Source organism: Pseudoliparis swirei, chromosome 4 (assembly GCF_029220125.1).
Source record: "Pseudoliparis swirei isolate HS2019 ecotype Mariana Trench chromosome 4, NWPU_hadal_v1, whole genome shotgun sequence".
Taxonomy (NCBI): Eukaryota; Metazoa; Chordata; class Actinopteri; order Perciformes; family Liparidae; genus Pseudoliparis; species Pseudoliparis swirei.
In genome coordinates this window covers 28,547,338-28,573,668 of record NC_079391.1, presented here as the reverse complement: position 1 = coordinate 28,573,668, position 26,331 = coordinate 28,547,338, and the positions used below count along the sequence as shown (strand labels likewise).

General features: G+C 43.1%; 1 protein-coding gene across 1 annotated transcript in view; it reads left to right on the top strand.

The window, feature by feature from the left end:
• Window positions 1-26,331, top strand: part of glceb (glucuronic acid epimerase b) — a 46,690-nt gene that overhangs the window by 9,986 nt on the left and 10,373 nt on the right. Inside the window, exons 2-3 of the mRNA XM_056413728.1 lie at window positions 14,559-14,674; window positions 23,094-23,623. Coding sequence (XP_056269703.1) covers window positions 23,107-23,623 — 517 coding nt within the window. The 5' untranslated portion in view covers window positions 14,559-14,674; window positions 23,094-23,106. The remainder of the gene's footprint in view (window positions 1-14,558; window positions 14,675-23,093; window positions 23,624-26,331) is intronic.

Below are 26,331 nucleotides of genomic sequence, written 5' to 3'. Positions count from 1 at the left end.
GTCTGCTAGCAGATGTGTTGGTGTCCAGCGGTCCCGGCTGTTTACCCGGTGTTACCGGGAATATAATGACGGAGGAATAAAGACCGTGGGGCGTCACTTTGTTTCAGTGTAACTCGCTGTCAGAAGCAAAACTTTATTTGTCACGTGTCATCTTCAGTCCCTCTGATTGGTTGTTCTCTTTGCCCATCAAAACAGTGACAGGATTAACCCTATAAAGTCTGCACATGACAATACATATCACACCATATAACGGAGAACATATATTGTGTATGTTAACAGTCTGATATCTGTTGTGTGTCAGAGCTCCATGATAACGGCTTCTACAGGGAATATGGCCGAAGAGGTTTTTAATGTCCTCAGTGTGCGTTTAAAAAAAAAAAGTATCGGTTCAGGCACCGTTTAGGCACCGGTATCGTTTTAAAAGTACCGGTTTGGCACCGGTATCGGAAAAAACCCAAACGATACCCATCCCTAATGCTAACGGGTGTGTTTCAGCACTGCCATTTAAAAACATTAACATATCATTTGGTTCTTTGTCAAAGAAGCAAAGTAACTGGCCAGATGAATAATTTAAGTAATACAAATCATAAGATATGGTTTTATATGAAGGAGTTTGTCTACATCCAGTTTGATAATTGAAGTGCTCAGTGCATGAAACTTGTGTCGTGAAATGTCTCTGGGCTGCCATATTACTTCGTTCGTATAAGAGCCATCCACTTACTATCCAGTGCAGCTAAATGATGTCTTAGTTAATTGTTTTAATAGCCAGCTTTACCACTCAACACCCTCTGAAATTGCTAAACTGGGGGAACTCTGAAGCTCTCATCTTTTCTGCACAAAATGAGTCTTCCACAACCCTCCATTGCTCCACCTCCGTGACATTCACACTTGATGAGGATTTCGAATGAAGTTTTCCTTCTTTTTTAAAGGTAGGTGGGCGACCTTGGCCCCAGAGACCTGTTAAGTCTTTATTGGATTGTCTGGACTTATTAAACTGGAAAGGGTGTCCCTGCAGTGTTCTCACGCCAGCCACCTGCACCTGCTTCATCAGCGGTCTTGTTTTCGGGTTCTCTTCGCGTCTGGACACACGATAACTTGTGATAAAGATGAACTAATTTGGCTCAAAAGAACCCCCCCCATTTGTGAGTTGATTTACTGTAAAACTGCCCAATCTTTCAGCCACGCCACTTCATATTGCTTACCGGAACAACTAAATGTAACAGAGCTACCATTAAAGTTATTAATTACCTTCGCATTCGAGAATGCGGAAGGTTTTGTTTTGATCGCAGTGTATTTATTTATTTATTTGTATGCGTGTTACTCACATAACTCAAAAAGTATTAAACCGAATCGTATGAAATTTGGTGGGATGATTGGTTATTATACGGGGACCATTTGATTAGATTTTGGAGATTGATCAGGTCAAAGGTCATGAAAAGGTCAAAATCTTCTTTTTACCATAGCGCGGTCAATTTTTATCCAATTGGCATCCAACTAATGCCAAAATGTTCATAATTCAATGCCCAATCTTGTGATATGCGAAGGTATGCGCTCTACCGAGTGCCCATTCTAGTTACACCTGTGCTTGTGCTAAATGCTCACACGGAGAAAGGGCTTTCAAAAACGTTGCTATTGATTGCTCTTGGGGTTATCCAACATTTCCAGTAGTCTTTTTACTTCTTTTTTTTCTTCACATGAGACATTTTATCACAGTTTCTGACAACATCAACAATGCCTCTGTCCTTTCATGTGGCCCAGCAAGTCGGACATGACTGTGTGCTCAATACCAGAAGCAGCTAAAGGGAATCATCAGTTTCATATTTGACAGTTCATTTGCATATTGATAGGCAATACTGTGACTTCTAAGGATGTTTTTTCACGATTTGATTCTAATTGTTTTACTGATCTTAGTTGTTGTTGTACCATAATAAGGATATATTTGCATCATGTCCAGTTAATTATGGTTGTTGAGCTAAAATCACTTCCTGTGCTTCTATTGGCACAAAAACAAACATCAAAGTAGTGCACTCCTCTTGATGCATCTAAGCAGAACGAATGTGTAATCTGTTAGAAATATGTTTATTAGTCAGTGTAGGTAATTAGGTTTTAGTATTTGACATGTTATTAAATCAACAAAGGGGGGTAATGAGCTATTTCATGTGGTGTCTGTACATTGTCCGGAGTTTATTGACTTACTTTTCTTCAATATTAAATTAGCTGTACTCTCGCAAACGTGTCCTCTGTTGCTCTTTTCTCCTCCTGCAAAAAGAACATGACTTCTTTTGGGGTCATTTCAGCAGCTCTCCCCTCTCTACTAAGGAGCTGTCGGCAGGTCTAAAGGGAGTTTATAATTTGGAGCTGACTGGTCGACGACTTTGTCCAAATATTACCACAGCATTGGAATGGCACTTATGCCACAAAAGGGCAGCACAATAGCTCCGTGGTTGAGCACTGCTGCCTCACAGCAAGACGGCTGAAACCTGCTGGCCCGTGTGTCTGGAGGAAGCCGCTTCTCCCCAATGACCGGGTCACCCCTCGGTGCTCCCGCTTCCTCCAACAGTCAAAAGACATGTTGGGGAGGTGGAGCACTAACATGGCTATAGATGCCTTTTTATCTTCTCTGTTTATTTATTTTATTGCACCATCTTTTACTGTGTATTGTACTTTGCTCTTTTAACTGTTGAAATGTTTTGGCCCCTGTTATTGCCAAATTCGTTTAATTACCTTCGCATTGAAAATGCGAAAGGTTATGTTTTGATCGCCATGTATTTATTAATTTGTATGCGTGTTACTCGCATAACTCAAAAAGTATTAAACCGGATCGCATGAAATTTGGTGGGATGATTGGTTATTATCCGGGGACCATTTGATTCGATTTTGGGATCGATCGGGTCAACGGTCAAGGTCAATGTCATGAAAAGGTCAAAATCTTGAGGTCAATTTTCAATTTCTATCCAATTGGCATGCAACTAATGCCAACATGTTCATAATTCAATGCCCAATCTTGTGATATGCGAAGGTATGCGCTCCACCGAGTGCCCGTTCTAGTTGACTACTGCACTTTGCGCCACTTTGGCTGTGATAAGTGCAATATAAATAAACTTTACTTACTTACTTTCGCAAGAGTCAACGCTTTGCAGAATGTCAGACGAATGCAAATCTGTTGTAAATCAGTGCAACAGATTCGGCTTGTGCCGAGTGGAGAAGATGTAAAAGTGCCCTTTTGTTCTCAAAGTTCTGAACAAGCTTTAGTCGACCAGGCAAACGGAAAGAGATGGGCTTCAAATGAGGTTTTAAATTTCTTCTACTTTAGAATTTGGCTGACTGAGACTGATTTTATAATAACCCTTTTGATTATTTATTTCTTTTAAGCTACTTTTAATTCAGTTCCCTTCAAATTTCTGCTTTGTTAAGAATAAAAAACCCAATGCTCAGTCACTCGTAATGTTTTGGCCAATCCACAAGTATAAACTTCATTCAGAGTGTATGACTTGCCCTCTTATTCCACTGAGCGAGCAGACCGTATGAGCTGTTCGCACAAGAGTTTAATGATTCCTCTTTTTTCTTCTTCTCGCATTTCTTTTGACATCAGCCTTCTCATTATATATGCCGCTGAAGTCTATAAGCCCCGGGAATGCTGACTGCAGAGAAGGGAGTGGATTCGCTTCACATATGACGGAGTGCAGCTGAATAAATAGTCTTTGCCGTATACCGTCAAAGCTCGGGCATGTCTCCTCTGCTTCTCCGCCGCCCCTACCTCCCGTCTCCCCGATCCCACGCCCGAGAAGCACATTAGACATTCAGCTCAGCTCTGACGGCCCCGTTGCCGATGACGAATTTGATTTGCCAGAGATATCTCAAAGTCGTATCTTGAACCCGTTTTATCCATCTAATGTAAAACAGACACTGTGATTACACAACCAAGGCAAGAGCCTTGTTTGTTTTGGACAGAAAAAGGGAGGGACACTGCACATAGAGATGACTTGTCGGAGATAAAGGGATCTATAGAGAAACACAGCAAAAAGTGAGCAAGTTGCCTCTTAGTACATTTCAGGCTGTGTTTTGCTTCAGGGTTTTGTTTAATGGACCTTTGGACTTACTTCTGTGATTAAGCACCATTGCCTCGTACGGAGACAGGTTCCTATCTCAAGGTAATAAATGAGGTCATTCATGTTTCCACCTGCAGTAAATAGGACAACTCTGTAGGTCACTCGCTACTCCATTAGTAATATACACTCTATTTTACTCGATAGGCAACAGCAATCTGAGGTTTCAGCACGGTTTCATTTTTCCTAATTACTGACAGGCCGATAACATTCAATGCATTGCATTGTGGGATTGTTAATAGATGGTAGTGTGCATGAACATGGACATTGTTTTTATTCCATTGTGGGAATTTTTTCCAGGGCACAATATTTAGTAGCATTAGCATAAATATCACACTTGGAATTTGGCCACTCAAATAAAATAGCTGAAAATATTGCTTTTTACACAGTGTGTACAATGAATAAATGCTACAATTCCACCTGCGGCAGGCACACTCAAAGTGGGCTGACCTTTAAAGTGGACACGGTATTCCCAAGCCTCTCCTTTGCTCAGCGTTTAATATTTTCTTTCTATTTCTTTTGACTGTATAACTGATCGCGCGGTTCATTATTACATACCTGCAAACTTGTCACCTTTCGGTGAAATTCACCGTTTTGAACTCAAAATAGGTCATCCACGTGAATCGTGGAGATCCGAAGAGTTTTTGTTTTTTGGGGGGGGGGTCACCTGGCCCGCTGCCGTTGAGATTGCAGTGAGACGCGGAGAAAAGTGTGAAGTGTTGCTCTTCGCAATAAAACATCTTTGATGGGACGTGTCGCGTCTCGGCCAATCAGCGTCAAGATGTCCACAGCGTTTGGGGGTTCAGGTTAGCTTGAATGTTAGCGCGCTACATCTACTCCTGTCACGCTGCACGGTGCAGCGATGCTAACAAAGTACCCGTACGTTAAACACGATGTGATTTAGCATATTTTTAGTATCAATACTTCATTAAGAGAGCGATCAGAGCGCACTCGCTTCTCCGTGTCGAGCTGATTAGAGATGCACCGATCAGGTTTTTGGTGCCGATCACCGATCACTGAAATCAGTATCTGCCGATCCGATAATACCGATCACGGTGTCGATTGAAGCATTCTATTTATTGTGTAGCATTATTGCCTAGGACTATGAGGAAATACATGTTGATTTGGGGGCGGCTTTAGCTCAGTGGGGTAAGAGGGCCGTCCTTCAACCGCAAGGTCGTGGGTTCGATCCCCGCTCTCCCCATTAGCTGCAAGTCGAAGTGTCCTTGAGCAAGGCACTGAACCCCCAGTTGCTTCCCGGGCGTTTCACCGCAGCCCACTGCTCCTTAATAACTAAGGATGGGTTAAATGCAGAGAACTAATTTCCCCTTGGGGATTAATAAAAGTGTATATTTATTTTATTTATTTATATATAAAGCAACTCAAACATTAAAGAAATTACCGATTTCTTTAAACATTTAGGACTTTTACTTTGAAAAATGTCCTAATTGATACATTCAAATTGTTTGATTGCTATTGTAGGGGATTTCAGATATGTATGGAACACATCTGCATTTTTCATTTCCTTGAACTCTTGGGGAAATCTATATACAGGACTTTTCTTAACATACAAAAGTCTGACTAATTTTTTATAAACTCTTCCTTGGTCCAGTAAAAATGTTTTAATGTTAGCATAATTTAAGCAAAATCTCAAACGATCTATAAAGATACAAAATCAGTTCATTGTTTACTTTTATATGTTCGTGTATGATTTGTCGACATCTTATTTTGATAAACGGATGTTGTTTCACGTGGTTCTTTCCGCTAACTTTGCAAAACCGGATGTTGTCACTTCAATCCTTCCGCTAACTTTATCAAAACCCTCGCGCGCTCCCGATGGAATGTGTTTACCGTCCACATCAGTCTATAGGGGCTCAGACATGCGAGAGTCGGCTGAGTTGACCCAGTGATTCAACTCGTGGGACGGGGACGCCGCTCGGTGGTGAGGATCCCCTCGTGGACCTCTCACTCTGCGGCCCTCGCCGGGCGCATCGTCTCCGTTGAGGTGCGCCGCGATTGAAACGTCTGATAGTTCTCACAGATGTTACGTCATCTGATCGGCCGTTTTGAGAACGCCGATCAAAACCGATAATGGGAATATCGGCCGATATGGCTCGGCGCCGATCAGATCGGTGCATCCCTAATTTTTTGTTGTGCACCTAGATTGTTATGCATCTGGCCTCTCATCTATTTGTACCCGTTTGGCTCGCATTTCGATTTCATGTGCATACTTGCATTAAAGCTAATAAATATGTTGTTAACATACAGAGAGCGAGCAAGAGAGAGAAAGTGAGTTTCTACTTCAGACACTCCACTTCTGAAATGCTTCCAGTGGACATTTGGACCATGGCCGGCGTGTTACAGCCAAGCCACATGGACGTTCTGGGTTAGAAACTGACTAACAAGCTGTTGGACTTGTGAATGGTGTCAAAGAATTGGCACGGCCTTGTACAATCTGTCAACTAGTTTTTCTGTAACCCTGCAGAAAGAGACATGAACCTCCTCCATTGTCAGTACATCCTTGTTGCTGGATTGTGGTTGAAATCTTCAGTTTTCGTGAGCCATATTTACATATTTATTCTCTTGATTATCTCTACTGTGACTCTTACTTTCTTGACTTTGTGTCTTTCACATCTTGAATATAGAAGACGGCTAAGTTTCAGCCAATGACTGGATTAAACTTCAAGGCCTTGTTCTGTGACGGCAAGGAAGGTCGTCTCGCATGAGACGAGTATCAAGCTAAATGGAATCTTTTCGTAACGCGTTTAATTTTCTCATTATTAACCCTCCTGTTACCTTAGGGTCAATTTGACCCCATTCAATGTTTAATGCCGGTCTTCTTTCGGGTCAATTTGACCCCAGGCTGTTTTTCACTGTCAAACATATAAGAAATATCAACTTTTTTATATATTTAAAGGGCTATTTAGGTATTTCTGGAGGTTTTAATTGCTGGGGTCAAATTGACCCCAAGGGTAAAATATGTCAGTAAATATAAAGGTAACAGGAGGGTTAAACATTGAATGGGGTCAAATTGACCCAAAGGCAACAGGAGGGTTAAACGAACATGTTTGAGTCACACCAAGAAAAAAACCACATCATGTCTTTTATCTGTTTCAAGTCGTTCGGCAGGAAACTGCGGTTTTTAGTCATTACCTGCCCGTTCTAGTTATTCCTGCAAAGGCCAGCCCCCCCCGCTGGTGGTCAAATAATTTCTTTGGGAACCGGACATCAGAATGGGTTGAACCGCTTCCTCTCTTCTTTCCCCTTCCTTCTCCGCACCCTAATCACGGTTCCCCCTCCCAGCAGAGGACGGATCGGAAATAGAAAGTGAATTATGAGTCATCCAAAAATGTCCGTCCATTTGCTTCTCGCTATCGACGGACGCTTCCCGTTCGTCTCAGAGTAAAGAAGCGGCGGTGCCGGGCGTCGCAGCGCTGACATCACTTATTAATGCCGTAAATGCGGTCTGCATTTGGACTTTACTGGAAGTGAGACAATGGCCTTCCCCGAGTGCCTGTTCAGATGAATGACCTGAAACATTACGGAGGCCCACTTTCCTCTTTTCCGTTTCCTATGTCTGCCTCTCGCGTGCATTGTGTCTCTCTCAGAAGTCTTGACATTTTAAGAGCAAGTCTCTCTGATTGAGGCATAATGATATAGGCATATATGCAGAATCCTTGGAGGAGAGGAGTGACCTCTGCCGCCCTCCTCTCTCCGTAGCCCTTTGTTCCCCCGTCTTTATTTCCTCATGCCGTCATATCTGCGGGAGATTGTGCGATATATACCATCAAAGCTTTTTCAGAAGCTTCCCACTCTCTTCCGAAATCCTTTTGATTTCCGACAGCACGGGCTGCTTAATATTCCAAACTAGTCGGTGGCCTTTTCAGAGAACTAACAAGGTTCTGAAGATGCAAGTCTTGTCTTCGTGTGAAAGGCAGCTGGGGCACAGCCCTCTGCTTTTCCTTCTTCTTCTTTCTCTTTCTCCTGAGCTCACACCGAGGTGTCTGTGCCGCCGACGAGTTCAGAGACACAGCGGCCGGCGCGACAAGCTCTCGTGTCTGTTGACTTTCTTTACTTGTTCTTCCTTTCAAAGACAAATATATGTAGACGTGCCCTCAAGATTTGGCTATTTACATTTTAATTTCTTAGGGGTATTGTGGGAGTCGAGAACTCATCATTTTGTTTGCTTTGATTCATTTTTACACTTGATTTGAACAGACCACCTCCATTTTAGAAGCGTACCTTTTAGTTAATTAATCGATTAGAGGATCAACGGGAGTGTAATTTTCTGCTATTTGGATATCTCATAAATTGTTGTATATTGTTTTTATTTATTTAATAAAGCTAAAGTGTCTCGCATTCACTGGTTCCAGATACTATAAGTTGGAAGATTTGCTGCTTTTTTTCTCTCCATTCCATACTTCTGTAAACTGAGTCTAAAGAAAGAAAGCAAGTTGAAGATGTTACCTCGGGCTCGGTGGAAGATTTGTGATTATCGTTCTTTCATCATTCTTTCGCCAGAACAATGAATTGATTATGCATGAAAATAATCTGCGATTAAAAGAAAATCAGCAGACCATCCCTGTTCAACCGAGCACACGATGAACTCCAGGCTAGATGCTAAATGTAACATCTGTGGTGAATAAAGACTCATGTGAACACTACTTTGGTGGATGCTCCCGTTTCTGAGCTTTTTGGTTCGACCGCGCCCGAGAGTTAAAAAAAAAGTGCTCGAAGTGCTATTTCAATAACACGTCGTGCGAAGCGCTCCCCAGCAGCCTGCCGGTGCATTTCTGGGCACACGGGTCCTAAGGTTACCATTTTTTTTTTTTGTATACTTAATGAGATAAAGAAGAAGAAGAATCACCGCGCCTTGACTGGTGTACTGCCGTTGCTAAAGGTTGCTGTCAACGTGCTTTCATTTATTTGCTACGTCTGACTTCTCGCTGGAATCCGATGGTAAAGTCTCTCCACCGGCAGCGTTCGCCTACAAGCTTGAAAGCCGAGTTCACAACAGAGCGCACCACCGAGTCTTGACAGGCACCGAGGGTATTTATTCGGCTTCCGAAAACTTCCAAACTCCTATTTACTTTCATCTTGGCTTCCTCTTGCAAGCTCGCCTTTGCCGCCTCCCACTCCAAGTATTATCCTTTCATCCCGTTTCTTCGCTCTCGAGTTGGAGTGCGAAAAAGAAGCAGGAGGGGCTGTAAGAGATACTTCAGTTCTCAAGTTTCTCTTTTTTTCTTCTCCCCCCCCCCCCCACACTGCGTTTGCACGTCGACTCCACCAGCTCCCTCCCGAGAGCCCGTTGGTGCAAAGGAAGTAGCTTAGTGCGTGTGTGTTGTGTTTACTCAATGGGTAAACAACTTCTGGCGCTACAGGTGAAGTGTGGAATTGTGTAGTTTTCTTTTTTTGGGGGGGAGGGCGGATTCCTAAATGGAAAACGGTGTGTTCATGGGAAAGAAGAGAGCGAACAGTGGGTGAACAGCTGCACCCAATCTGGGCACAAAAAGGGAGCGACGGAGCCCCCAAATATATGCAACGCGCCGCTAAATAACATCAGAATTTACTGTCCGTATCCCCGAACGCTTGTGACAACCACAACGCATCTCCCAGCACGTGACGCCGGCCCATTGAAACCCTCATTGTTCGCTAAATCCAGTGTGAAAGGGACCCCGATGTTTTGAGAGTCGGGAGAGGCTGGCGCGGTGCCGGGGCTTTGAGAGTACCCCCCTACACGCACACGCACACGCACACGCACTCACACACATGCACTTTTGTGGCAAATTTCGCAAGGTGAATTACAGATCTTTTATTTTTGGTCCATGCATATTTCTTTGATGGACTCGTATTAATATAGAAGCATCGTATTTGTTCACTGCATAAAGGAGAATTTGTTCTGCTTTTGATCATTATGAATACGTCATGAGAAAAAGTTTTAAGTTCCATCTTCAATGTAACCTTTTGGTATAGAACATGCAAGACATATAAATGAGCTGAAAAGGCTTTGGTCATCTTTTGAATGACAGATTGAAACCTTTTATTTGTAGCTTTTCTTTTGTCAATCACCACACACACACACACACCAGGGTTTTTCCTGGGTCAAAATGGGTCTTCGGTGCTCCCAAATTTTTTTTGGACGAGCTGCGCGCGCACCGTCTATTAGTACACGTCGGGCTGTTGAGTGAGTGATCAGCAGCTGGCCGCTCTGTCCATTCGCGCACCTCACAGTTGCGTATTGATCAGACAAGAAGACACGCTTATCAACTCCAGTGTTTCCCCTACCATTAGAACAGGGTGAAATCCCCCCCCCCCCCGTCAACAACTCTCGCTCAGCCGTGATGTGCGCACACAGGTGAGCACACCTCAGTGTTAAATTAAGCTCAGGGCACCAACATGGCTAGCGGCACTAGTCCCGCCCCCCTGAAGCTGTAAACCTAGGGGAAACACTGAACTCGATTACTATTGATCAAAACAGAACGAGGGTTCGGCTGTAGCCTCCTTGAAACATACTATTGAGAACATATTCGCTGACATGCACGTGATGAACACAGTTTTTTATTTTATTTTTTCCATCGCAGACTTTTTTTTGCCTTAGGCGCTCGGGATTTGTCATAGGCGCTCGGGAAAACGGCTTAGGCGCGAGCCCAAATTTTCTCTATGCAGGAAAAACCCTGCACACACACACACAAAACAGCGTGGACCGCACACTGCAAGATAGACCTTGGAAGAGAAGCAGTCTCTCCATTCTGCAGCTGCTTTGGCACTGAAATCCAAAAGGACTGCAGAAATGGGTTGATAGTTTGATAAAGAGAAAGTAACTTGAGAAAATTAATTATGTTCATATTGATTTATCGTTTAGGAATGTTAAATGTATTTTCAAACTTTTTTTCTGACGAGACAATTCATTGATTAAGAGGGGAGGAGTCTGCCGAGCGATCGATGAAGAAATCTTTATTAATTCCGACCCGCGGCTCAAATTGAAATGATGTTGCATCGAGTCTGAAAGCGCATGCGACACAAAGTCGTTGGTTTTGTGCGAGTCCGCGTGCGAACAGGCCGCGTTGATGAAATGTGCGATAAGAAGTGACCGCACTTTTTTTTAATAAACCGGTTCGCTTCGGCTACGCGAGCAGACATCTCAATTAATCGAGCGCTCCACTTTGCGGACGAGAAGAAATCTTGGAAATTGCTTCGGGCATCAGATGGTCAACGATTGGCCGGCACCGGCGTGGCATCAGCCGCGCGATCATTCAGCGTTTGGCCAGCCATTAACTCCCCAGCGAGGATGGATGCATTACGACGGCTCAACAGATGGGTCTCCGTCTCTCTTTCTACCCCGACGACGACGAGTCTTGATGGATGGCTGCTTGTGGCAGCGAATGAGGCGCGACTCGATTAATTAATGGGATAATATTATCCTCCGTCATGCCGCCGTAAGATAAATATCCTCGGCCTAATGTTCAGGATGTATTCGCGGGAGAGAGCCATTACGTTTATGTTCCTGATTCATATGCGAGGTGTCAACCCGTTGCTTAAGAAAGGTCGAATGAACGGGGACGATATGTAAAGGCTACGAAAATGGTGTCAGCTCAGTGCTAAGCTTCGAGAGCCAGGCATAAGCCTCCTTGAAGAGGAGCTGGAGTGCTTCTCGAGTTTCCCTGCCCTTGATGGCGCATCTTTTAAGAGGATAGTTCTATAACTCATCCTTTCGGTTCAACTTCAGTGTTTTTTCGCAATTAAGCTTCTTCAGAAAAAGAAGTTCGGACATAATTACAGTTTATTTCTTATGAATGCAAACGGGTTTTGTTGCCTGCTGTTATGAGCTATAGTTTATACCATTGCTACAGAAGGTCATTTATTTCTGATTAAATATGTAAGGATCTTTGTACCGTTTTATTAGAACTCCTCATACATAGTCCATCAAAGCCTTTTATGATTTTACCCTCTGGAGGTTTGGTTTTGTCGGTTTGTCGGCAGGATTACGTCAAAGTTACTCGCTCTATTTTCACGTGACTTGTCGGTAGGGTGCAGACATTACGCCTACATGCAATTTCACTTCTGGAAACGGCATTGGCGAAGGTCTGCGCTCCCCGCGCGCCCTTCCAGTTAATATATTTTGCTAACACCTGTTTTTGAAGATGACGAATGTTTTGACACATCTTTGACACACACCGTCTTAATTTAATTTAGACCGTAAACCAACAGAAGAATTCGACACATGTTCATTCAGGGTTTTTTCTTTCTCCAGGACATTTGGTGATCAGAATTGCAAATGAAACCCCAGCTAGGCTGAATCCGATGGATCCAGATGTGTCGTACCTCATTATTAATGCAGTTACACGATGTCTAAACAGTCACCTTGCTCATTAAATACCTGGCCTCTGCTGTGTGCACCACTTAATAATATCACGCGTCTAGGATTTAGTCGGTCCTCATTGATCTGAATGGGATGGACACAATAATATAAACACCTTACTCTCAAATTGTCATCTTGGATTTGGAGAATCTTGACACCCTTATTAAAATATTAGCCTGTTATCCCCGACATATGAATGGATGCCCGAGCGGTTCCTCGACGTCGATGCTTCTGGAAGCAACAGTGGAGACGGAGGTTCAGAGGGAGAGGAGATATCTGAAATGCTGCCTAGAAAATGCATAGATGGCAGGAGCGGTGCAGGATAAGCTCCAGGAATAATGAGCTGCTCTAGGCTGATGTTTACTCTCATTTTCTTCTTCTCACCATCTGCCTGCAGCACACACACCTGCCTAAAAAAAATAGAAGAGAAAAAGCACCAGTAGCCAGAGAATATTGATTAAGACTGCTGACATTTATACTTCCTTTTCACTTCGTTCTGGGTACAACATGTGCCGTCTTTCAGATGAAGGCTGGTTGCACACACAAACACGCACACGCATGCACACGCACGCCCGATGTGCCACCATAGCAGCACTATGTCAGAAGTATTTAAATAATTTGGTTTCTCATACCCTTTACAGTATAGATCGTATATGCCGATTGTAGCCACGGGGTTTCTCTTCGCATGAATGACGTGAAATAATTTGCATCTTTCGTTGCTAATCTGATAACCGACAAATGCTGGAAAGCTGATTTCTCTGCATGTTTTGTAGTTACTCATTTGGAGCAGACTAACTCCGCTGTGTTAATGGTGGATAGACGACAAAGAACCAGCGGTCTTAAGGCGCGGTAATTTTACAGAAATAAATACAGAAATGTGGATCAAAATGAAATGTCATATATTGAATTGGGATTAACTGCAATGGCTAAATGGAAAATCACTTTTTAAGATGATCTGTCCATTTCACCGTGTCTTATTCTTGGCCATCTCTTCGTCTATTTACACCCCAAACTTTGTAAAACTGAAGGGGAGCCACTCACCGGCCGAGGTAGCCCAGCTTTTTATTTTATTTCCACAATATCTCATTTAAGTGCTTTGTCAATAAGCGCATTTCATAAAAAGATTGATTTTCTCTCTTGATGAGGCTATTTAGCACTTTCTTATGTTTAATAGCCTGTTTAAACAGGGGCTAGAAATACATTGGTGAGATTAATTGCGGCGCAAAGTGTCCATGTCACTCTGTAAGCATTTGCTCTGATGGACTGGTTGTACATTCATGACCCTGCTGTCGAAAAGCCTATAAATTCATCACGGGTCCAATTACGATTATGTATGCGTTTCCTGGTCTTAATTTATAGAGCATTAGTGTACAAGTCTATGGAGCATTGATTTCAGGTTGTGATTATCCACAGTGAGAAAAACCAGCTGATCATTTGTGTTTCCTTCAGAGAGGTTTGTATTGGAAAGCCATTATTTAATCATAATCTATACCTCCGGAGACATTTGGCCTGTTTAAAGATTTCATGCGGAGAATATGGCGCTTGGATCACGAAAGCTCAGATGCTGCTTCTTCATGATCATCTAATTGTTTGTGTGAATATTTAACATGTGATGGACCCCGCAAACCTGTTGCTAACCTTCCCTGAATGGAGGTAAAGCTGATCCAAACCGGCAATTCACCACTACTCCGTCAATAAGCTGGTATTTCAAAAATGATTCAGTACATATGGCTTTGAATTAAGGATCACAAGCAAATCTTTAATGACAAATGTTAGGACTTGAATAATCTTATCAATTTGAATCAAAGTAAAAAGCCTCTTTTAGACATGATTGCAACTCGAAAAGGCACACTCAAAAATGTAAATAGGTTGAATAAAACCAGTGGACGACAATAAATATAATAGCTATATGTTCACGTGTGTCGGTTCATATTCCGACAAATATGCAGTGTCTTTACATCGAACCCCGACACATGCTCTAACCTGTCATTCATAACTTTCTTTTGTAACTTTTCTTCTTTTTCTGTTGTTTTTTTACACGCGACTTTAAGTGACATTAATGGAATTCCACTGTCTCCTCTGCCGTGTTACAGGTGCTGAGGAAACCGCGAGCAGAGAAAACCTGCAGAGCAAAGCTGTGGGCAGACTTGGTGGTCAATATTGACAGGATGTCCAGCCAGTTGGCCATTTATTTGTGAATGGATTAGAGGTCAGTGTCGATGTCATTTCAGTCCGCGATCCAGGACTTTGATCAAGGTCATGTATTTCCCAGTAGAGGTGTGCACAGAATATGTATTTACACAGGTTAAAATACCATTCAGCGTAGGTATTTTTGATGACCTCACTTTAGTTAAATGTAGCTTTATGAAATAAATCAATTGTACAATTAAATAACTTACTGAAGGCAGGACAACCTCTCCTGTCTGCACATTGGTGCTAGACTCCATTTCATGGACACATCTTACATCTTCTCCATTTCTCTTACATCCACTGTGAAAGAAAGACAAGTCCCAGTCTCGCCTGTTTGATGAAATGAATAAGCAAAGCTGTTACGAGAGGCACAGAGCCCTGCATTCCTTCTCTGGTCAGCCCTGAATCATCTTGGAAAGCATAAGGAAAGACTGCATGTAGACACACACACACACACACACACACGCACACACACAAACAGCAGTGTTATGACGCACCACTTCATACCACATCTGATATTTTAAACTGCTATCTGGTGTTCAGTGTGTTCTTATCATTTGTGTATTTTCTCCTAACAACCAGAGGGAACATACTATTGAACTTATTATGTTCTTGTTAACATATGCTGGTACTTTGTTTACACAACTTAATGAGCAATTTATCTTGAAAAGTTCTAAAAAGTCCTATAAATATGTAACTGTCTCTAATTGGAAGACATTTGACTTCATGGGTCGAGCTGCAGGCTTCACGTCTTCATGATCTGACTAAAACACAGATATCATGGTGCACAAGGCTAAAAACTATACACCTATATTAGCAACATTCTCCTAAAGAAATGTGTCATTCATTTGCTTAGCTCAGATGGTTGAGTGCACTTCATTAGCCCAATTACTATGTTTGAGTGCTCTGATTCTTACAGAAGAAAAAAACTGAAAATCCAAAACACTTTGTGCATTTACAACGTTATTACAATGCAGGTGGCCAAACGGTCGGCATGCAAACAGCTGCAGTCCGGTTCTTGTTGAAGTACGTTGATACCACGTGAACTAAATCATACCATAGCATGATTTGTGTCTCGGCTATCGATCCAGATCGACATCTACGATGTTGTCGGACAAGCAGGCGTCATGACCGCCGCGACTAAAACGCTGCAGATCGTCTAGTTTATTCATTTATATCTCCTCTTGTCTCCTCTCCGTTTGATTAGGAGTTTGCTTAATCCCTCAGTAGGCCTCCGTTCTAAGCTTTTTGGTAATGACCTGCTTAATCCTCCTACTAGAGATAAAACGCACAGGCGCATTAACTTCAAAGCGGTTTACTCACTTCTGGGCTGCCGCTAAACAAAGCTTTATTATTGAGCGGCGATGCAAGTTTACTTGTTGGTCCGTTGTGTCGCTGTAGATTTGTCCGCTGAGCGTCTGCTACTCCTTTAAGAGAGGTGGCCATACTTCATTCGCAGGCCTGGAGCAACATCAATGTTTCTCCAGTGTATGTTTTATAGATTTCCGGGGACTCGCTGGATCACAATGCACCGCCGCTAGATTTGTAGCTCATTTGTGACTCACAGCTGTTTATTTTTTGAGCGTTTGCCGGTTCTCATTTTTTCTTCCAACCTTGATTTGACTGTAATATTAGATTATATCACAGGTGACATGTAGTTGCACTTCTTTTTAAAAGGTTGTCCTGCACCTTGAGTGTAAAAGACCTTGATCACTGACCTCACATAAGTGCTGGCTTTCACGTATGACTCAACCTTGTCGCTTAGCAACCTTTGTTGAGTCAACGAGTTGTCATGATTTTTTAATTCCTGTGACCCGTCTGTTCTAGAAATTTAGCAAATCGTGCCTGGAGAGGCGACGGACAGATCTGTTCACGTACGAGCGCTTCTTTCGAAAGAAGATAATGCCGGCTATAGTGGAACAGGAATGTGAGCGTCGAAGTATAGATTTATAGTAACTTGCATACTAAACGGCCAGGGAGTAAAAGATGCAAGTTATTCCCCCCCCCCCTGTTAGTTGTTGCCTCACACACACACACACACACACCCCTCCGCCCCACCCTCCCCCCTCTTCACAGGAGCTAACATGCCTCACAGCTTCAGCATAAGCGGATAATTTACGGGCGGTCTCAAATCCCGTAGCTCACTTCACCCGTGGTGGAGAGCAGTGAAAATGTCAGGAGTTTAGTTAGGGCTACAACACCTGCATCTCAGGCGTGCACCGGGCCTCTGCTCCAATAGCTCCCCGAGGGTGGCTCACGAGCACTCAGCTTTTATTGCTGCGATGACTGCTCATGATTTTTTACACCGGAGGGCAGCGGGGCGAAGAAAAAAACCCACTCCATTCCGCCGTCCTTCTGCTCGCCGCTGCAGCCGCGTCCACGCGTTTGTGAATGTTGTTGATTCTGCACTGGGGATCAGGACAGAGATATTAGCGGTGGGCTTGACTTGATGTGCATTTGACAAGGTCACGATGTCTTTTTTGACACTTGATTTCATGATTTCAACAATGGTAGCAATAAGTGCCTTGCTGGAATTTCCCCAGCTTTTTTACTGGGAATTGGTGGGATAAAGACATCGATATATCTGCATCTGTTGTCAGTGTGAGGCAGAATTAATACACATAGTTCTAAGCCAAGGGATCACTTGCTGAGATCCCTCACATACAGTCCATCACAGCTGAGGCGAGCGCTCACAATCAAAGTCCACAGCCCGATCTGCAGAAGCAGCAAGAAAGCCGGGCATGCGAGCGCCCCCGGGACCTCAGGAATTCAAGTCTGTGAAGTCGCTCGCCCTGTGAGTCAGTGAAGCTGAGTGTGGAGCTGTCAGCAATATCATGTCGGCCAGATAGCATTAAGTTCTTATGAAGTCAGATGGGATCTACCAGCGGTTTGTAATTGTTACCCCACTTTACATTTAGCATGTAGTGATTATATAATGCTCTTCTTTTTTTTTGTGACATGGTTGTTTTCCAAAGTTATTGAATAATTGAAATCGTACATCTCGTGTAAATATCTTAATTATTGCTTAATCTGACGGTTCTTTTCTCCGTTTTTTTTCTTCTCAGAGCACCAGTCGACTTCTTCAGATGTCTCACTTTGTTGGACCAACAGTCGAAAACCTATATTTAGCTTACTATCCAATCCTTTTTTTATTTTTAAGTAGCATATTGTTATATTGGAGAAGCTGGACCCACTTATGAAACACGTTTCAAAATAGCTGAGGCTACTTCCACAGTTTGTTGTCCTTTGCCTCCTGGCTTTGCGTTAAGATAAACAAAGCTCCATGCAACGCTTGTAAAGGTGTGACAGGCCTGTAACTATGCAAAGAGAGGAAGAATTTCAAACATAACCGTAGCCTTTTTTATATACATAACATATTTCCCTCCTAAACAGCAGCTCAGTGGAAGTCAGGCTGTTAATCTTGTGCTAATTGTACATTGATTTCTTGTTAATACAGGGATTAAATAATCAAGTGGCCCCAACTTCCTTCACATTCTTCCTGCGCCTGTTGAGTCAGGATAACATCGCTTCCCAATATGCCAGAGCTTTCCTTCATGCTTTTATGACCGGCATGCTTTTATTATTCGGGTATCATTCAGGCACAAAGAATGAGGCCGTCTTGTAAAAATCTAGAGCCTCAACAATGCGCTGCCTGCTATTTAAGGCATTTCTCAATTTCCTGAGGCGGGACTCTGGGAGCACGTTAACTAAAAAGCTGCTTTTGTTTTTTACGGTTTTTCTTTTCCTAATCCGTCAGGCATGGAGGACTCTTATACTCCAAAACAGTTTGGTCTTTCACCTCCTGTCAAGTTGCGTCTCTTTTCTTTATTTATTTATAATGTCAGCGTAGTCTTTACTCCACATCAAAACGGAGTTATTACCAGAGGGATTATATCGACGCAACACTTCCTCGAGTTGAGCTGATAACAAGTGGATTACACAAAGGTCCATCCATATCTCCTGGGAAAGTCCTCACACCGGAGGATGAAATCAAAACGATGCGGGCGGCCGTCCTAAAGCCTTTTTCTAAAGCTACAGATTGTGGTCGTGGTTAAGGTTAGGGAAGGATTGCCTTTTTATAGGAACAAAAATGAATGTCAGGAAACGGGACACAGACTGTCTCCAGTAACTCACGCATACACTCTTCCCTCTGACTCTCTGCATCACAGCTTCTGTCTCCGTGTGACACACACACCACACAGATCCCGTCTTTGCTCCCGAGGGAAGGCAGTCGGTATTTAAAACAACTGCAGAGGTAGCTGAACACAATTCGTGTTGAGCATTTTGAATAAACAACCAACGCCGCTGTGTCGGTGTGAACTGACTCCTAATAGATGGAAGTGAATTTAGGTCCAAATGCACCAGAGACGATGCGGCTGCTGTCTGAGCAACGAGCTCGATGTTGTCTGCTTGCCTGGTAAATTAAGTCAAGCATAAGCCGAAAATGTGATTTTACAAATTACCTCATTTGTGGAATCGCAGTAGAAGAAGAGGACATTAATAACGGCGTTTGTCAACATGGTTACCAGTTCTTACTCTTTTTCTGTGGATTTGAATTAACATTTAATCGAGAAAGACTTGAGTTTATTATCTCTGCCCCCGAAGCGAAAACAGCCCTGCATTAAGACAACACAATGGTGGGGGTCGCTGTCAAATAATAAAAGTTTCAGGAAAAAGAAAACAAGATGCACCTGTTCAAAAGTTTATCAGATGCAAAAAGGGAAACGCTTCACTTTCATGACAGGGTTTTAAGAAGTTACACTGGCAGCAACTGTTTTGATCTCTTCTCTTTACGCGTTTGATTGCTCGACGCCGCTCCATGGCGAGCCTGCACTGTTGTTCCAGAACCTGCTGATGTGTCTCCGAGTCCCGTTCGCCATCAAAAGCTGCCCGTCGGCATAAATGACATTTCCATCACTCTAGATAGTTGCTCGTGGATCTCTCAACCTCCGGCCGCTGATTTCCACCAGGTGGTAAATGATCAAGTGCCGATTAATGTGTCGGATGCGGATGAGAAATAAACAGAGGGCGGTATCGCCCGGATCAAAAACACACTCGTGGTTTTTGATCCACAAACAAACTGCATCATGTAATTTGCTCACCCGTGACATTAAGTCCTCTTCCAGTGTGCTTACTGTTGCGCGGAAATCACGTTCAGGAAATGGGACACGCCGTTTTGACGGATGGCCTCATAGTCGACGCGAGGCAGATGGATACTCTCCGTGCTGCAGTGCTTAAGCCCACGTCTATCCACCTTGAGCCGGAGCTCAACACCGGCAACGAATCACTGGAAAAAAAGAACCAATTATTTATTGCCGGCTCCCTGACAGGGCTGGTCCTACTTATCCTTCAGGGTGTAGTCCCCGGGCCCCCCCCCTCTCTCTCTCTCTCTCGCTCGCATTTTTCTGCATTGTCACACGCTCCTGTCGGCCTTTTTCTTTCATTCCTGTACAACGCAGCGCCTCAAAATCCCGATGCTAGTTTCTATATGTGGCAATAAATAATCAGGCAGAGAATTATATTTTTTCACCCCTGACTTGAACTCAACAGCACGTCAACAAGAAATGTAACAATACTTCTTGTCTATTCCTTTTTCTTGTGTAATGAAAATAGTTGAGCTGTCCATCAGAGAAGGAGATGTTCTGTGGGCGGACTCATCTCAACCCGTTTCCTACCGACGCACAGCCTACATTTAGTGTTTGTGTCTACAGTTTAACTCCTCAGTCTTAATGTCAAAGGAGGCCATTGTTCATCTTCTACAATTTGCTGTCCCTCAACATTTGCTTGTTAAAGCCCTGTCGGAGTACACTTTGCTATTTAGCAAGAGTCGCCTGAGCCATTAACTTTGTTCCAGAGGCCGCTTGCACTCTAATTTGACTGTGCAATGCTGTAGGACATTGCTATCGTCCAATTAACGCACATTAATTGTGCTGACCTATGCTAGCGTCTCGTTTAAGGTGGGATATTAAAATGAACTTGGGGAATAATGATTTTCCTCCTCTGTCATCGGAGGACCTGATTCCTTCTTCACTGTCATAGTGAATTCTTTGAGCGGTGAGCTGTAATTCGTGTGGAGGAGGAGACCTCAGGATGTATTGATCTCCCACTGGCTCTGTGAAAATGCCAGAGAAACGCAGAGGACATGAACACATGGATCCAGACTGATTCACCCAATAGTGTGTCTCACTGCGTTGTTCGACGTCTCCATTCATACGCAATTAGGACGTCGCTATTGCTAAAATGGAGACTCTCTGCCATGTCAAGTGCCGCTATTGATTTGCCGTGAGCATGAAAAGTCCCGATGAAAACAGACGTGGATCACAATTTTCAATGCGTTACGATAATTACAGTGAAAGTGGAGACGCGTATCGGAAATGCATCGAGTCTAATCGAACTAATTTCCCCTTAGGGATTAATAAAAGTGTATATTCTGACGCAGACGGAATAGAAACGATCAGGAAGTGGCGGTACCCTTTTTGTGTGAAAGAAACTTGATTTGGAAATGTCCATTTTCAAACTTATTGTGAGTGATGGTGTACTGTGAACCTTTCCAAAGGGTAATTGGGCAAAGGATGCAAGAGCCCTGCAGATGCACCATGGGCTGAGCGGGTCAGAGATAAAACAGCTGCTATGCGAGGGAACAAAAGAACCCGAAAATAGATTTGTCTAGCAGCCAATGATGGAATGTCGGGGAGATAATATGCGTCTTGTCGCTTCTTCTTGAGGACTATTTGCAAATTGCTTTTACACTTTCTTTTTTGGAAGGATAAAACAAACAAACTGGGAAGTAACGCAGATTTTTATGATCTCGTTGGACCAAGCCAGGCTAAGTGTTCGTTTCCAGTCTTTAGGCGAAGCTAAGCAGCTACATATTTACAATATTAATGTTCTCAATCTAACTATCAGCAAGAAAGCACATGAACATATCCCCACATGTTGAACTATTCCTTTCATTGCAAGTGAGCCAGATAGAAGAGTTTGAGAGTTGCCACGAGGAGCAGAATTGACTTGAAAGCGTCCCAGAACGAGAAATAGAAATGATGGACGAGGAGACCGAAAATCCAATTTTTGACAGTGGTTTTCCGTTGGGTAGTAACTGAGACGCTCATGCTGGCATTCTGAGCACGATCCAGAGCTACTTATTGGTCAAAAAACTGCCATTGTACATGTGCAACTGGAGCCTTAATTACAACATGCTCTACTTTTACCATCGCTTTCCTCATGCGCTTCTGACTCGGCGACAGCGAGACGATCCTCAACAAACAAAACAAAAAGTGAACAGAAAACGTGTGTTTGACACAAATTACCACTTGTCTTGCATTTGGGGAAAGTTGTTGGCAGCAGCATTCTCTTGGGCCTCTGTAGCGCCTGATGAGATTATCGCTGGGCGACACGCGTAGTGTCGACTGCTGCTCGGCGGTGTCATTTGTCATGTCACTGGATTTGTTTTGGTTGTTTCTACAAATTCACTTTTTATTTACTACTGACCTCATTTAATTGATCTATTTGCTTTACCCACTATTAATGCTGTATGAATCAACTGAGGTTTAACTGATGTCGTTATGGGGCTCATTGCACTTCTATGCACTGAACCAGCTTACGGGCAGCTTTCTCCAGCAAGCCGAGTCGTTATTCTTTATTTTTTATCGCAGCGTCAACCATAAACTTGGTTTCAGTAATGGAGGGAAGGGATACGTTTCCAGGAGAATGCCGACGCCTTGTTCATGTGTAAAGGTTTTCCCATCAGCTTTTTAAATTGACGTGTGTGTGTGTATGGCCAGCTTTAACAGAAATACTCCAGGATGAAAGCGAATATCACGCGTATCCCATCTTTATTTTCAAATTGATTTCATTTTATAGTCTTTACTGAAGCTGACACTAAGTGGCCTCTAGAAGTCTGGAGAAGTTTCACTGGTAAACATTTGAATATTTGTTGCTGAAAGGACAAACTGCACACGCATCGCATCAGGTTTATCAGTTATTTTAATGCACGTAAAATGCAATGTGATGCCAACTTACCTCCATGTCCTCCTCACTGTAACCTCCCGTTAGCGTCAACCCACCAATAGAAACGCCTCGCTTTAGCAGCGTAAGCCCCGCCTACTACATCCAAACTCAACTCAGATATTCTTTCTGAGAGCGAAGGTTTTTTTTTTTGAGAGTGCACGTTCTTTTTTTTTGAGAGCAAATGTTTTTATTTTGAGAGCAAAAGTTTTACATTTGCAGCAATATATTCTATTTCATAAGCAAAACTAACAGCACATTTCTTTATTGGAAGTAAATTAATTGAAAACCTTTTTTTACATATTTTTTTATAATAAAGACACAAAGCTACCTTCATACACGTCGGGGGTAGAGAAGAAATGTGATGACGGATCACCGTCTCTCAACAAATGCTGACCCTCGGGTTCTCCTCACGGATGTCTCGTGTCTTGCAGGCGAGTCGTGACCATGCGCTGCCTGGCTGCTCGGGTGAACTACAAGACCCTCATCGTCATCTGCGCCCTCTTCACACTCATCACGGTGTTGCTGTGGAACCGCTGCTCCAGTGACACCGCCCTGCGCTTCCTGTCCCGCGCCGCCTTGGTGGCGCCCAGTGCCAGGGTGGGGGACGCCAGCATCAGCAGCCAGCAGCACCCGCCGCAACCTCCAGAGCCCCCGCCCGTCGTCGGGCTGGTCGCGGGGATCAAGTATGAAGATATCGACTGCCTGATCAACGATGAGTCTACAATCAAAGGCCGCAGAGACGGCGGAGAGATATACCTGCCCTTCAGCTGGATCGAGAAGTACTTCGAGGTGTACGGCAAGGTGGCGCAGTACGACGGCTACGACCGGTTCGAGTTCCAGCACAGCTACTCCAAGGTTTACGCGCAGCGCGAGCCGTACCACCCCGATGGAGTCTTCATGTCGTTCGAGGGCTACAACGTGGAGGTCCGCGACCGAGTCAAGTGCATAAGTGGAGTGGAAGGTAAACATTGTTTTTCTTTTCTTTTTAGTTGATGTTCATCAAGGATGTCTGAGAATACAGACCAATGCCAGATGGCCCCGTACGAGAGGATCAAATCCGAAAAGGCTTTGTGCTTTTGAATAGGACTCTGACAAGAAGAGGAGGCTCTCCGTATATATACAAAATAATCACTTTATTAACGTGTGGAAAAGGTGACCGTGTTGAAAGATGTTCAAATGAAATTAACAATTCTGTCCAGCTTCATTATTCACATAAACTTTTTATTTTGCGGCCATATTACACAATGTGGCACCTTTTAGCTTGTGCAATTAAAAGATTATTTTTTGCAACTGAAGACCCTCGAGGAGTCTAGGTTTATTCTTTTTTTGGGGAGTCATTTCGTGGGCATTTTTTCCTATAATAACAGAAGATACAGGATTATTTATTTGATTTTAAACTTGACTTTGATTATTTTTAGGTGTTGAAGACCCTGTGTCACTGTGAAATATGATTAACTTAATCCGGTGTGTTCCAGCTAAGTGATGCATTGTAAATCCTATCCTTAATTAACAAGATGGATCAGATTTCAAAAGCACCTGCTCAATCTCTGCCACCCATTCCCAAAGACTGCTTGCCTTTCTTTAACACTGCTTAAGTAATTTGTGCAAATTTAATTTTAAAAAGTATCTTTTCCTGACACAATCAGCAAGTCTTTGTATCGATATATCTTACTGGAAGTGAGCGTATCCCTCTCTGTTCCTTCTCACTTTGAGTCCATCCAGAAAGTAGTTTTCTCTTCAAGGTTCCTTTTAAAATAATTACCCGGAAGGATCAATAGCTCATTTAAAAAAAGGCCATTAGTTGAAACCACATTGTCATCAATATATTTTCCTCGCTCTCATGGAAAAAAAGGCCCTGCATGCTCTCCTGAAATTAGAAAATAGATATTTATTGTTCGTCTTTTATGGTCAAATAACCAGAGCGACGAGTAGAAGAAAAGAAACGGGCATTGTGTGCCAGGAACTCAAAATGCATTGTTCAGTTTCAACAGTGTACATAGAAAAAATAGTAGAAGACGTGTCCTGAGTCCTTTTGCACTCAGGAAACACGCCTTTGTTTTAGTGGGGAGATGTAATAAAAAGTGATATATTCACTGGCAAAGTGGCAGTTGCTGAGGTCAGCTTAATGACCAATGATGGCCAATGTCTGCAAAAGCAATTTCCCCCCAATAAATAGGTATTTCTGTTGAGATGGATTGTGCAAATTCCCCACTTTGGTATCTTACTTTTTTATTCTGGTTTCACAAATCCACTTTCCTGTTCATCTCACACACACACACACACACACACACACACACACACACACACACACACACACAGAGAGAGAATAGAATGCAAAATGATGACGCCGGTCAGAAAGCATGATAACAGATTTGATGGAGATGTTCCAATAGGTTTAGCTGATTTTCAGTAAATTGCATTTTTGTTGTAGTTCTCATTACTGGGAGTTGCAGTCCCTCTAAGGACCCACTACAAAAACACAACTATGGGAGGGAACATATAAACTGGGAAATCGGACAGACGGGAATCCACACACTCAATTTAACAAGGTCCATTAATTAAGCCCAAGGCTCTTTGCTATTTAGCACTCCACACACACACACACACGCCTCTCTCCAATTTAGCATATTTTCATAGGTTAAAATAGCAGTTTGTTAATTAGCCCGTCACAGTCGAAGTTACAGCAAGGTCGACACACCCTGCTGCCCACGGAGAAGTTATTTAACAGGATCTTCCTCGATGCTCATTACGCGGCGTCACACTAGCCTCTGCCATATTCTATTGGGAGTCAACATATTTGACATGCGTCCAGATTGTCCTGATGTCTCAATCAGTTACCGATTCTTTGAGATACTATTGGGATTTGGGTTGGGGGGCGGGGCTCAAATTGAGAGCATTTCAGACAAATGAGTCTGAAATTTGACTACAAAGGTATGCTCTCACGGTTTTTATGACTAGACGGACATAAAAAACGCTGCCATTACTTGTCACGTCTCCTTCTGGGCTTGTGGTTTTTATAGTGGCGGTTTAGAAATTGAGGTGTTTCTTTTCCTTGGTGCAAAGAACAAAAGTTGAGAATGAGAATAATGAATCTCCAGCAGCCGAAGCACCGTCATTAGTGGAAGGAGTTAATCCTCTTACAACACCCTCCTAAATCACGCTGCGTCTCCTTTTGTGTTTATCTTTGCTCCCGGTTCTATTGCAGGCCGCCACCACTTAAACATGTGCACCAACACACACACAAGTGTGTGTCTGTATGTGTGTATCTATATAAATACACGTACACGGTCTAAAATAAGGTATTCTAAGCATTTAAATGCTTGATAAAATTCTCCCATTCGATGCAAACATACGTGCCGACTGACGAGTGATCTTTTTAACCCGACACCTTTTGCACAGTCAACATGTTGAACAAGATGGATGCAGACGGAGGTGGCGCTGGATGAACAGTCTGTGAATCCAGGACATTGTTGTGTTTAAAGATGGCTCACAATGACTCCAAACCACTAACTCATTGGAATAGACCAGTGGTTCACTAATGGGGGCACGTGAAGGCACTCCAGTGGGTACATGATATTTGTAAAAAATCTATTTTAAATTAGCATTCATTAAAAAAAAATCATTTAAAAATAGAATATAAGTGTGTAAGTTCCTAATCAGAATTCTATA